Source organism: Onychostoma macrolepis, chromosome 12, assembly GCF_012432095.1.
Source record: "Onychostoma macrolepis isolate SWU-2019 chromosome 12, ASM1243209v1, whole genome shotgun sequence".
In the NCBI taxonomy this organism is placed as follows: Eukaryota; Metazoa; Chordata; class Actinopteri; order Cypriniformes; family Cyprinidae; genus Onychostoma; species Onychostoma macrolepis.
The window spans coordinates 15,353,226-15,366,021 of NC_081166.1; the positions used below are offsets into that span (position 1 = coordinate 15,353,226).

The 12,796-nt window shown below is 34.4% G+C and overlaps 1 protein-coding gene across 2 annotated transcripts in view; it reads left to right on the forward strand.

The window, feature by feature from the left end:
* Positions 1 to 11,675, forward strand: part of arhgef15b (Rho guanine nucleotide exchange factor 15b) — a 20,166-nt gene extending 8,491 nt beyond the window's left edge. Inside the window, exons 3-16 of one of the 2 annotated variants that reach the window (XM_058794517.1) lie at positions 914 to 1,657; positions 2,703 to 2,757; positions 2,881 to 2,948; positions 3,111 to 3,364; positions 4,380 to 4,540; positions 4,856 to 5,008; positions 5,149 to 5,278; positions 6,328 to 6,402; positions 6,812 to 6,904; positions 8,845 to 8,999; positions 9,215 to 9,376; positions 10,311 to 10,396; positions 10,540 to 10,644; positions 10,751 to 11,675. In XM_058794517.1, the coding sequence (XP_058650500.1) occupies positions 914 to 1,657; positions 2,703 to 2,757; positions 2,881 to 2,948; positions 3,111 to 3,364; positions 4,380 to 4,540; positions 4,856 to 5,008; positions 5,149 to 5,278; positions 6,328 to 6,402; positions 6,812 to 6,904; positions 8,845 to 8,999; positions 9,215 to 9,376; positions 10,311 to 10,396; positions 10,540 to 10,644; positions 10,751 to 10,914 (2,405 nt within the window). In that variant the 3' untranslated portion in view covers positions 10,915 to 11,675. The remainder of the gene's footprint in view (positions 1 to 913; positions 1,658 to 2,702; positions 2,758 to 2,880; positions 2,949 to 3,110; positions 3,365 to 4,379; positions 4,541 to 4,855; positions 5,009 to 5,148; positions 5,279 to 6,327; positions 6,403 to 6,811; positions 6,905 to 8,844; positions 9,000 to 9,214; positions 9,377 to 10,310; positions 10,397 to 10,539; positions 10,645 to 10,750) is intronic. The other variant, XM_058794518.1, reaches the window with a different exon arrangement.
* The last annotated feature ends 1,121 nt before the right edge of the window (positions 11,676 to 12,796 follow it).

Consider the following 12,796-nt stretch of genomic DNA (forward strand, 5'->3'; position numbering starts at 1 on the left):
GTATTGCAAAGACATTCAGTCGTGGTTGTAGATCAGTCTTCGCTGCAGCTTGTTTACCGTGTTTACGTAAGGTCCAAAGATGTATAAGAGTGTCCATGAAGAAAAAAACAAAACTTTTCAAATCTAGTGTCAAGTTTTTAGAAATGTACTCATTGTATTCCTATTCGTTTCATATGGTTTTGAAAACGTTTCTGCTATTTTCGAATGAAATGACTCAGAAAGTGTCATGTGGTGTAAGCATCAAGTAAAAAGTAATCATTTTTTCCCTGCTGCAAACGTTTTATCTTTTAAACATTTCTTAAACATTTTAATATTTATTTGCAAAAATAATTATAAAAATGTAAAAATTAAATTAATTTTTTTTTCCAAAGCATACATTTTTAAAACAAGACATGACAGGTGAATGTAGTTTTAAGTATAGATAGACAGAAATATATGAAAGAAACTTCCTGTCTCAGTGCATGAGAGAGAAAAAATCATTTTGAGACCTTTAAACCTTTTAAAATATGTATTTTAATTGATGTTTACAGACATAACTAAGTAAAGTTTAATAAAATAAACACATAAATGTGTATTTTGGATCTTTTCTTTCAACTAGTCTGAAAGAAGACATGTTATTGAAAAAAACATTTATGAATTAATGCAAGACCTGTAGTGTTTTGACATTTTTGAATTCATAAATACCATAGCATTTTATAACCCAAACTAACCTTCAGGGTTTTTTTAATGATAAATTTTTTCTCTATTATGATAGCAGGGCAGTCATATCATCCTGACATTTTTGACTATATATCCCAAAAGATTTCTGAATGATTTTTAATACAAAAAAATAAATAAAAATAATAAAACAAATAAATAAAATAGCATCACATTATTTACCCAAACCCTGACCATAATCCATGTCCTCTTCTAGCTCCTGATGGAAAAGAAGGCGGCAAACTGCGAGCGGAGCAGGATTCCAGCCCTCTTCCAGAACCTCAGTGTGAGAAGAACTGCGGCTGTGTATGTCACCTGCAGAGGCCTGGCATGAAGCTCGTATGGGTGCCAATAAGTGAGCAGGATGAAGACGAGGGTGAGGAGGATGAGATTGAGTACAGTGATACGGAGGATCAGAACGAAAGAGGAGAGGGAGAGAACGAAGACAAATCCAATAAGGAGCCAGAGTCTTTGAGTGAATCATTAGCTGAAGACGAGAACAAAAAGGAGGAACCGCAAATTAAAAAGTTTCAGGAGACTCGTAACCTAATAGAGCAGCAGCTGAGGAGGAAATCGGACCCTGGACCTCCAACGTTGATCGCCTCTGCTGTCTCATTTCCCCAGACTCCTCTAAACGTCCCCAAAGACCAGCCTTTGGAGGAGCCAGAGGAGTCCATCTACGATGTTAGCCTGGTGGTGGTCACTCCACCCAGACCTCAAAAGGGGCCGGACACTGTTAGCAAGGACACCCCTCCGGCCGTTCCTCCCAGAATGCCTTTAGATAACAGGGGTCCTCGCATTATTCTGCCTCAGGCTCTGGCACGTCCTTCCTCCCCTCTGCTTCCCCCTAAAAAGGGCAGCCCACCTACCAGTCCCCGACTGCAAAGAACTGCACCACCTCCGCCAGCCAAGACCTATGAGAACGGAAGACGCCTCAGCAATTATTCTCTCAAGTCTATAGGTACATAAAAGCTTTTAAAGTCGGCATGAAATCAAAATGTGAAATTATCAATCAAATGATGTCTTAAATGTTCCAAACAGTGTTGTTTTAGTGCCATTTATATATTTAGTATTATTAATATTTTGAATTAGCTTTTATTTGTAGATTTTTTGTATTTTTCATTTGAACAATTTTGTTATTTGATTTAGTCATTTTTATTATTATTAATTTAAATATTTCTTTTTAGCTCTTTTTTTATTTCAGTTTAGTTTTAATCATTTCAGTACTTTTATTTACTAAAGGACTTTTATTTCAGTTAGTCGCCAAGATAACTTTTATATTTTTTATATGAGTTTTAAAGTAAAACAATAAGGTTTTGTTAGCTAACATTGTTAATGCATTAACTACCAGTAACTAACAATGAGCAATATGTTTTTTTTTGTTTGTTTTTTTACAGTATTTTTAATTTTTTAATGTTCATTGTTAGTTCATGTTAGCTCAGGTCTATTAAATAATATTAACATATACAACTATTGATTTTAATAATGTATTATCAAAATTATAAATTAACATCAACTTAATCAAAAGCTTAATAAATGGTTAATCAACTTAAGTTAATTAAAACTTAATAAATGCTTTAGAAGTGTTTTTCATTGCTGGTTCATGTTAACTACTTGAGTTAAATAATGCTATCAGATGTAACCTTATTGTAAACTTTTACCAATTTTTTTTAAAGTTTATTATTATTTAACGTTATTTCCATAGGCAAAATGATTTTTAATCATTTTAGTTTTAGTTAGCAATAACAACACTGTTCCAAACATGTATGACTTGCTTTCTTTTTCAGAACAAATTCTTTTATGAAATGCCCACTGTTCACAATCCAGTCAATCCTGATTGTACTTTTTTCTGAGTATACTGTTTCACTCAGAAATGCATTATATTACAGAAGTAAAATGTTTTTGCAGCATTTTTTTCAATTGAGTGTCTCAAACCGACATTTGTTGATTATCTCTGTGTTTGTTTTATTGTAATTAATTGTTGGTTTCTCCTTTCTTGACATCAGCAGATGAGAATGACAGTGCAGGGGCTGATGGGGAAAAATGTGGATCCACTGAGAAGTATATACGTTTATGTTTTATATTTCTTTCATCTCTCAAACAGTTTCTGCTCTCTTAAGCTTATTGTAAGTCACACGGCTGTCACATCTGTCTTTTCTACCTGTTACTCAATCTCTGTCACAGCTCTAGACCTCCACGAGCCATTCCACATCGCCAAAAATCTGTTGACTTGGAAGCTGGGATGCGTGAGGGTATAATTTTTTTTCTGATTGAATAAAGACAGACATGATGAAAGTTAAGAAAGAAAAACACTATAAAGAAATTGTGGTGAATGATATCTTTCATTAGTAAAAATTCTCAATAAATTTAATTTAGGGGGTTGAGTTTAATGCCATATTTTCTGACCCTTGCAGAGCTGTATCAGTTTTACACAGAAACATATATACACAAGGAGATCAGGAGGACAGTATGTCGCAACATCAGTAAAACCAGCATGGACTTCCAGATGGACCCACGCATTACATCCAGCCCAGAGAAAGGAGAAACACGTCCCAGATCCAGTAGTGTTCCAAATCTCAAGCAGAGCAATTTATGGCGGGACCAGTCAGCAGTACTGGAGAGTGGGGTCCTGCAGACCCTAAGTTCAGAGGAGTGCAAGTACCAAGAGGTGAGCAGAAATCCTCACTGAACATGGTACAGAATGCAGATGAGAGCATGTACTTCTTATCCAGTGCAGTGTTTGGGGATATGGAAAAAGTAATTTGAGAGGAAAAGAGAAAAGAGAGAGGATGGAAATCTGTAGGAGAAGACAGGATGGAAAGGGGTGAATGGGAAAGGAAGTACAAAGAGTGTTAGCCTCACAAATATGTGTATACTACCGTTCTCAAAAAGATAATAAGTCTCTAATGCTCACTGAGACTACAGTCGTTTTATCAAAAGTATAGTAAAAACTGTAATATTGTGAAATATTATTACAATTTAAAATCATTGATTTCTATATATATAATTTATTCCAGTGATGCGAAACAGAATTTTCAACAGCCATTACTTCAGTCTTCAGGGTCACATGATTAATTTATTGTACAAAACCATGATCCGCACTCACAGTCTTCTCTTATCATTTTATTTTACATTTATCACCAATAGGACAGAGACACAAACGTTTTGGCTCAAAGGCCTTCTTCAGTGTGTTCTACATATATTAAGGTTTTTTGTTTAATGAAATTATTTTCTTGACAATTAAAATGCTGATGACCATAATTCAAGAAAATCCCATTTATATTGTTTATGTTTTCTTAATTTTTTTTAAATAATATTATATAAAACTTTAATAAAGTTTTAATGTTTAAAAAAAAAAAGATTTTAATAGACCTAATATATATATATATATATATATATATATATATATATATATATATATATATATATATATATATATATATATATATATATATATATATATATATATATATATACATCTACATTTTTATTATTATTTGTTTCTATTTTGGGGTTAAGTGTGACGTGAAATGAGGCATTATTACAATTTAGTGTAACACAGTATAGAAGATAATAAAAAAAAACTGTTGTTACTGCAAATATAAAGATCTTGCATTTTGAGAAATTGAAGAATAAATTGCATTTTTATGTAATATTTATGTGTTTCCTTTCTTTGTGTGCAGAGCATGTTCGAGGTGATTACATCAGAAATGTCGTATCTGCGCTCTCTGCGTGTGCTAACAGAGCATTTTATGGAGTCAAGTGACTTGAATGAGAGCCTTATTAACATGGACAAAAAAACCCTGTTCTCAAACATTCTGCGCATCGAAGAGGTCAGCGAGAGGTGAGTGCCTGTGTGTGTGTAGATTTGCTGAAGCAGCACTGCCTGAGCCCCACTAATTAGTTTTGTTTATATACATGAACCCCACAGACTACATTTGAGGCATTGTTATTGTACAGCAGCAAATGATTTTCCAGGTGTAACCCATCAGAATTTGCTGAGACAGCAGTGTTTGATGTTTTATTAATAGAAAACTATTAAACATGAAATCTCAGGACAAATAGTCTAATGCTTTGAGAATGCTGTGTAGCCTGCGAAACAAGTCACAGCAGTCACAAACTTTAATTTACAAATACCACTGTCTATTGATGTTCACAGGTTTCTAAAGGACCTGGAGGAGCGTCTCGACGAGAGCGTTATCATTTCTGACATCTGTGACATCATCCACTATCATGCCCAACACCATTTCCCTGCGTATATTGACTATGTTCGAAACCAGGTTTATCAGGAAAAGACCTATAGTAATCTAATGTGAGAAACTCATACACCTACACACATAAGCAAGAACTCAAACTGTTTCGTCTGATATTTTCATCATCCATTTATTTTGTATTTGTATTCTGTAGATGTAGATGTAGATGTATTCTTCTTTTGCCTAATATCTGTCACAGGCAATCTAACACTCAGTTTGCGACCATAATCACCCGACTCCAGGAGTCGCCCATTTGTCAGCGACTGCCCTTTATGTCCTTCCTGTTGCTGCCCTTTCAGCGAATCACACGCATTAAAATGCTCATCGAGGTGAGTGAACAATTCACATAATCCACTTTAGAATTGTTTTTTTTTTTTTAAAGTAAAGACAGTTGTTACAAATGTTACAAAAGTTTTCTATTTTTAATAAATACTGTTCTTTTGAACTTTGTATTCATATAAGAATCCTGAAATAGTGTATCACGCTTTCCACAAAAATATTAAGCAACACAACCGTTTTCAACACTGGTGAAATAATTTTTCTTGAGCTCTAAATTTGCATATTAGAAGGATTTCTGAAGGAACTTGTGAAACTGAAGAATGCTGAAAACTCAGCTTTACCATCACAGGAATAAATTACATTAAAATATGTGACCCTGGACCACAAAACCAGTCATAAGGGTAAATTTTTTTGAAAATCTGAAAGCTGAATAAATAAGCTTTCCTTTCATGTATTGTTTGTTAGGATATGACTGAGATACAACTATTTGAAAATCTGGAATCTGAGCGTGCAAAAAATAAAAAAAATAAAAATATTGAGAAAATCGCCTTTAAAGTTGTCCAAATGAAGTTCTTAACAATGCATATTACTAATCAAAAATGATGTTTTGATATATTTACTGTAGGAAATGTACAAAATATCTTCATGGAACATGATCTTTACTTAATATCCTAGTGATTTTTGGCATAAAAGAAAAATCGATAATTTTGACCCATAAAATGTATTGTTAGCTGTTGCTACAAATATATCCATGCTACTTAAGACTGGTTTTGTGGTCCAGGGTCACATATTTTAAAATAGAAAAAGTTATTTTAAATTGGAATAATATTTAACAATTTTACTGTTTGATCAAATAAATGCAGCCTTGATGAGCATAAGAAACTTCTTTCAAAAACATAAAAAATCTTAATGACCCCAAAATTTTAAACGGTAGTATTTGTATGTATTTGTTGGAACCAATTTCAGTTGATTTTGGGAGTTTTTTTGTTTTTGTTTCCACAATTATACTTGGTTTGCAAGGCATTATAATCAAGCAGAGTTTTCTTAAATTGATCTAGGTAATATGAAGATAATCTAGTTTTTTTTTTTTTTTCATCAGAACATCCTAAAGAGAACGGCTGTCGGGATGGAGAAGGAACAAACGGCATCTAAAGCTCTGGACTCTGTATCTAAGGTAAACACCTCAAGGTCACCCTGGTCAATGCACCCTGTTTTTTTCCTCTCATTATAAAGCCACTCCTCACCCACAGTTCCTTGATCAAACTAGACCTCATTGTTCCCAGAATAGCCTGTTAGAGAGGAAGATAAAAGGAAAAGAGAGCGAGAATAATTGGAAAGAGGGGGAGAGAGTGGAAAACAAGGTTAAATGCAGGTCGGGTGGATTTTAAAGCATTAGGCTAATAAAGGATGTTTATTTGTTTTTCATTTTCATGAAAGAACCAAAATAGGTCATGTTTAATATGTTTGTCGTGCATTCAGATTCAATTGTCTGCATGGAAACAATGTTCTGGTGTGTGTACGTGTTGTTTATGGCTGTTGGTGTTGTCAGATGTGATCTTAACTTGTCACGCATGTCCTCACAGATCATTGAAGAATGTAATACTCAGGTTGGAAAAATGAAGCAGATGGAGGAACTGATTCAGATTAATGGTATGCTGGAGTTCGATAAACTAAAGGTGAGCAAAATGATTTTTGTATTAATGTTTATTTAGTTCTGTCTTTGTAAAGCAATTATTATTATACAGATGGTTAGTGGGATTTAAAATTCTGAGACCACCAGTGAAAATTCCTCTGTTTTGTATATATTTTTTTAATAATGAACAAAAAAATGACAATGTGAATGTCACATGATCAGTTGCACAAATGTGTTTACTTATGATTAGTGACCAAAAAATAGTATAGAATCTTAATTATTACTTTTTTGATTCTACCAAAATGTTTTATTTTTTTTTAAATGCTTTATTGAAGTAAAAATAGGAATATTTATTATTTTTATATATATATATATATATATATATATATATATATATATATATAACATTTAAACAAATAAATAAGTATTTGTCACAGTTCAGTACGTACCTCGGTTAGGGGGTCACGGTTCCATACGATTTCGGTACAACAGGGGAAAAAAATCTACTATGCTCAGTTTCTTTTCATTTATTTTGAACAGACAGTAGTGCAAATTACAATTTTTCCATCTAGATGTGAAAATACTAAATATTAATACATGTTATATATATATATATATATATATATATATATATATATATATATATATATATATAATCTGTTTTGTTTTCATTGTGAGTGTACACAAATAAAAGCAGACCTTTATAAGGTGATTATTAATGAGACAATAAGTGTTTAAAGTTGATTCTGCTGGTATAAGGAAACAGTTGAAGTGATCGCGCCGGAGCACGCACACAAACACACACAAAACACATCAGTTCCAGCATTGCTAACTTGACAGCGCAGTTGGTACTTGATCAAAATAAAATACAGTGAGCCAAACATCAGCGCGCCCGCCTCTGTGTCACCGTTGGAACGCGACTGAAGTACAAAGCCTATCATTTACATAATAGTTTAGCATTCAGATACCTTACATAGCAAATATGGAAATATTATGAATCAGCACATGGTCACTAGTGGGCTTTGTTTTCAAGTGCGCATCTCATAGCATTCGCTGTTCTTCTGCTGGCGGTTATCAAACAGCGCTGCATTACTGCGGGCGCCCCCTTCTGGATTGGGGGTGAATTGCCTGTATTCGACTGCGCGCGCACCTCCCCAAACGGACGAGGCGTCTTGACGCGTTCGCCGTTGAGATATTCTTTGAAACGACGAGGAGTAATTTTCCTCTAAAACCATCGGGAATCACCGGTGAGAAGAAGTCATTTGCCGGTGCAAGGCTTCTCGTGTGATGAATGAGTTGATGAATTAATAATTTCTTTATGAACTGGTTAAAATAATCTTAAACTTTTGGGTTATTTCGCATATTATTAAGCAAATAGTGTATAAATAGTGTCTACATGAATAATAATTCTATTTGTATACAATAAAAATAAAACGTTCTTGAATTAAAAAGCCTTGGACAAACTATGCAAAACAAACAAACAAACAAAAAAAAACTCTTCATTGTTTTCCCTCAAAGCGTAAAATGTTACCTGGTGGAGTTTGAAATTAACATTAAACTGCTTCTGTTTCACACAAATGCCAGCACAGACGTGCATGTTCGGCTAGAATCGCCCAGAACTCGTGCATCCTCGGAAGCGGAGCCGCGCGGAAAGTTACAAAAAATGTCGTGCACACCGCCACGCGAAACTACGTCGCGCGCACTCAAAGCGAACTTCCGCCAACACCGCAATGACGTCATATTTGGCGCGCGCGAACTTGCGGACGCGTCGAGTATAAACCAGGCTTGAGGCCTCATGCACCGAACCGAGACGGTTCGGGACGAATACATGTACCCTGCCACCCCTAATATATGTGTATTTAAATAAGTATATATATATATATATATATATATATATATATATATATATATATATATAATACTTATTTAAATTGATCTATTTATTTGTTTAAATGTTGTCTCATTGTTGAATCATTTATTTAGGCGGTGCCAATTATCTCTCAAACACGTTACTTGGAGAAACGAGGAGAACTGCAGGAAATAAACAGAGGAGGGACATTCTTGAATCTCCGCCCCAAACTCAGCCCCGTATACCTCTTTCTCTTCAATGACCTACTTGTCATTGCCAGCAAGAAAAGGTAGGAAGCTGAAAAACCTGTTTGTGTTATGGTTTTACTCTGTTTTATGAGGGTTGCAAAGCACTGCATTTACATGCCATTTATATGCATTCGCTTTTTAATGAGCTTTTATAAAAAAAAGTAACACCCCGTTTGCATTTACTGTTTAGTTAATCCTATAGTTTCTGAGTCAGGCTTCACTCATTTGTTTCTTCTTCTGTTTCCCTGTGCTGTAGTTCTGAGCGGTATGTAGTCCTCGATCATGCCCATCGCTCCCTGGTCCAGGTGCCTTTTGGGGAGGTCACAGCTGTCCCCAGCCTGGAGCACTGCTTCTCTCTGACTCTGCTGGAGAATCACCAGGGACGCCAGATGGAGAGAGTTTTCAAAGCTCCTACACAGTGAGTGGAGTTATAAATACATTTATTTTACTCATCCGTGATACATGTTCATTGCTCCATTATGTTTTTAATTCCATATGCTGTTTTTTTTTTTCGTGTTGTCAATTCAAATATACAAGTTTTGTTAATGTACACTACCGTTTGGGGTCGGTAAGATTTTTGTAATATTTATGAACATTTTTTAAGGCTGCATTTATTTAATCAAAAATACTGTAGAACAGTAAAATGTAATAAAAAGAAACTGTTTTCTATTTTAATTGCAAAGCTGTGATTGCAAAGCTAAAGCAGCTATTACACCAGTCTTCACATGATCCTTCAGAAATCATTCTAATATGCTCATTTGCTGCTCAAGAAACATTTATTATTATCAATGCGGGGAAAAATGATAAATAATTTCAGAATTCTTTGATGAATAATTTTTTTTTAAAAGTACAGCATGTTTTTTAATAGAAAGTTTTTGTAACATTAGTGACTTTATCACTTTTGATCAATTTAATATGTCCTTGCTTAATAAAAGTACCAAAAAAGTTCTTACGCACCCCAAACGTTTAGTGCTTGTATAATCATCGCATTAAAAGGAATACAAATGCACAAAAAATAATTAAATAAATAAATATGTATATCAACAATGTATCAACGGGCATCCACAATTTGGATGATAAAATATTGGAATTTTTATTAATATTTTCTATTAATATTTGTTTTTATTTTTATTCTCTCTCTCTCTAGTATATTATATATACACCCCCCCACACACACACACACACACACACACACACACGTTATATATATATTATATATATGTAATCAATAATATAATCATAAATTTCCACAGTTGAAAAATACCTCCAGGATTATGTAGTCAGTTTGACTGTAAGGATGAATGCTGCTTTTAAGAGTGTGTAGGTCACTTTTCTTCCGTCTCTCCGATCAGATCTGACCTGCACAGGTGGTTGGCAGCATTCCCGAATCCTGATGACCCCAACAATGACCAAGAAGAAGTCATATATGAAGACTGGGGTAAGTGTGGGTGCTTATTTCTCTTGCTGCTCAGGTTTATGACTCATATGTGACATGTTAGCACTTGACTTTGATTTTGATCACATTGACTTTTCTCTACAGATGGCTTTCTCTCTAATCATATATGTGTGTTTGTGTGACAGATTGCCCTCAGGTGCAGTGTGTGGAGCAGTATGTGGCAAACCAAGCAGATGAATTAAATCTGGAGCGCACCGAGATCATCAATGTCGTGCGCAAAACCAACGAAGGTGTGTCATGCTATACCTTCCATTTATTGGAAGCACATCTGACATGTTGAAATGTGTTCTAACATTGTTTTTGTTCATCCATCTGACGGCTTCTTTCCTTCTTTAGGATGGTATGAAGGAATCCGACTATCCGATGGACAGAAAGGCTGGTTTCCCGAAGCAAACGTACTGGAAATCACCAACGAGCACGTCAGACGACGCAACCTCCGAGAGCGATACCGTGTTATCCAGGCTGCCGGCATTGTCGCCAAGACTCGAAGTATACCATAGACTAAATAAACTGCATCCTGGAGTGATCGAGAATTCGTAAAATGGGAATAGGCTTTCAAACTGTAGACGTTTGTTACAGACTCAATATGGACGGTTTTGATGTGTCTCAAACATCCTTTTCAGGATCGGAAATATAGTTCTGTTGGAATTTTTAAACAAAGAACATGGGAAAGTCAGTGTTGTATGGCTTGGTTTTGTACAACACAAAAGCCACTTTGGGACTTGTTTAAGTAAATCTCATTTAAGTGTGTCCATTTTATTCAAATGTTCAGTTGTTTTGGATCTTAATATAGAATGTACATTGTTTCAGAAACGTGTGTGTGGGGGTGTGTGTGTGTGTGTGTACAGTTATGTGTGAGTCTGTGCGTGCTTGTAATTTTTAACACTTCTTTCAAGAACGTCAGACTACTGAAATTCCAGTTGAGGAAAGCGGATGGGTTAAATGGTGAAGTCATATATGTCACATGATAACATCCCATGATCTGATTGGTAGGTTGGTACAAAAAATCACATGCACTGATCAAGATGTGTTGCACAACCTGCATGACTAGTCTTCAGTTTTTAATGGAAGCATTGAATGCGCACAAATCAGATTGTTTACTATTAACAAAATGCGTTTGTTTTTATACAGTTGGACTGATAAATCGATTTAGCCAACCCAGCCAGAAAAAAAAAAAGTCTATATATCATTTTTCATCATTTACGCACCGTCATGTCCTTCTAAACCTGCATCTTTTGCAGAAAATAAAAGCAAAAATGTTTATACTGCTCTTTTCCATTTAGATTGACATGAAAGTAAGTAAAATATGACAGATTTTCATCTCTGGGTTGAAAACCGAGTGTCATGATCTGCTCCAGATATTAAACACTGTGATTCATGCTTATAATTTTCTGACTTCTCAGAAAAGGCATATTCCAGTGTGTACACTTTCTCTGAATGTGGAATGCCCCATTAAAGCCACACCTCTTGTTTTGTGAGACCTTTTGGATGTGTGGGAATGGGAGCTGGTGTAAATGTACATTAAACTCTGTGTTTTTGATGTAAAAACATATGATATAGAGAGTAATTTTATTCTCTTTTTAATTAGGACATGCCCTGTGAGTTCTTTATTTAACAATGTAAAGCCGGACATATGAAATTATATTCAGAAAAATCTAATGGATTAGTCTAGTGAAGCTTTGGACAAAGTATAAAAGAATATATATATATATATATATATATATTTTGTATGATACATTAAGGTTTTATGGCCCATATAGCATGGTATAGTGAGAATATGGAGCTCACACTCAAAGAGGACAACAACTTTTTATATGGATTTATATGGCCAAAATACAATATTTTGCTAGCTTGTAATGTACATCAGTGAGATTTTTATAACGGTATAGTATATCAGACTACTTGCATAAAATACATGTAAGTATTAGTATTAGTTGTCTATATTTCTCCCAATAATATGTCTTAGTAAGATGATATTAAATGCTTAGTTTTATGATCAAATCTCTTGTTTTAATTCCTTGACAGCTCTGTAGCATGATGGTACTTATATATTAATAATAAAAAAAGATGTATGGATAATCAAGTAAACCTAAGTTGCTTCAAGCTAGTTAATGTTCATCTTGACATATTACTATTAATATAAAAGTTATGTTTACTTTCTAAAAATCATTAAAGATTTCACAGCAAAAGCACATGTACCACAACCTCTGAAGCTGGACATTGTTCAAATTATACTATAAGCCCTTTTGCTTACTTTTACTTACTAAAACAGTGTGTACAATCAATCAGGAGGAATGTAGAAGATTATGTACAGTACAGCAGGTTTTTCAGAACAATTTTGATAATGTTGATCATTTACGGGCCTTGGAAACTCATGGTTAA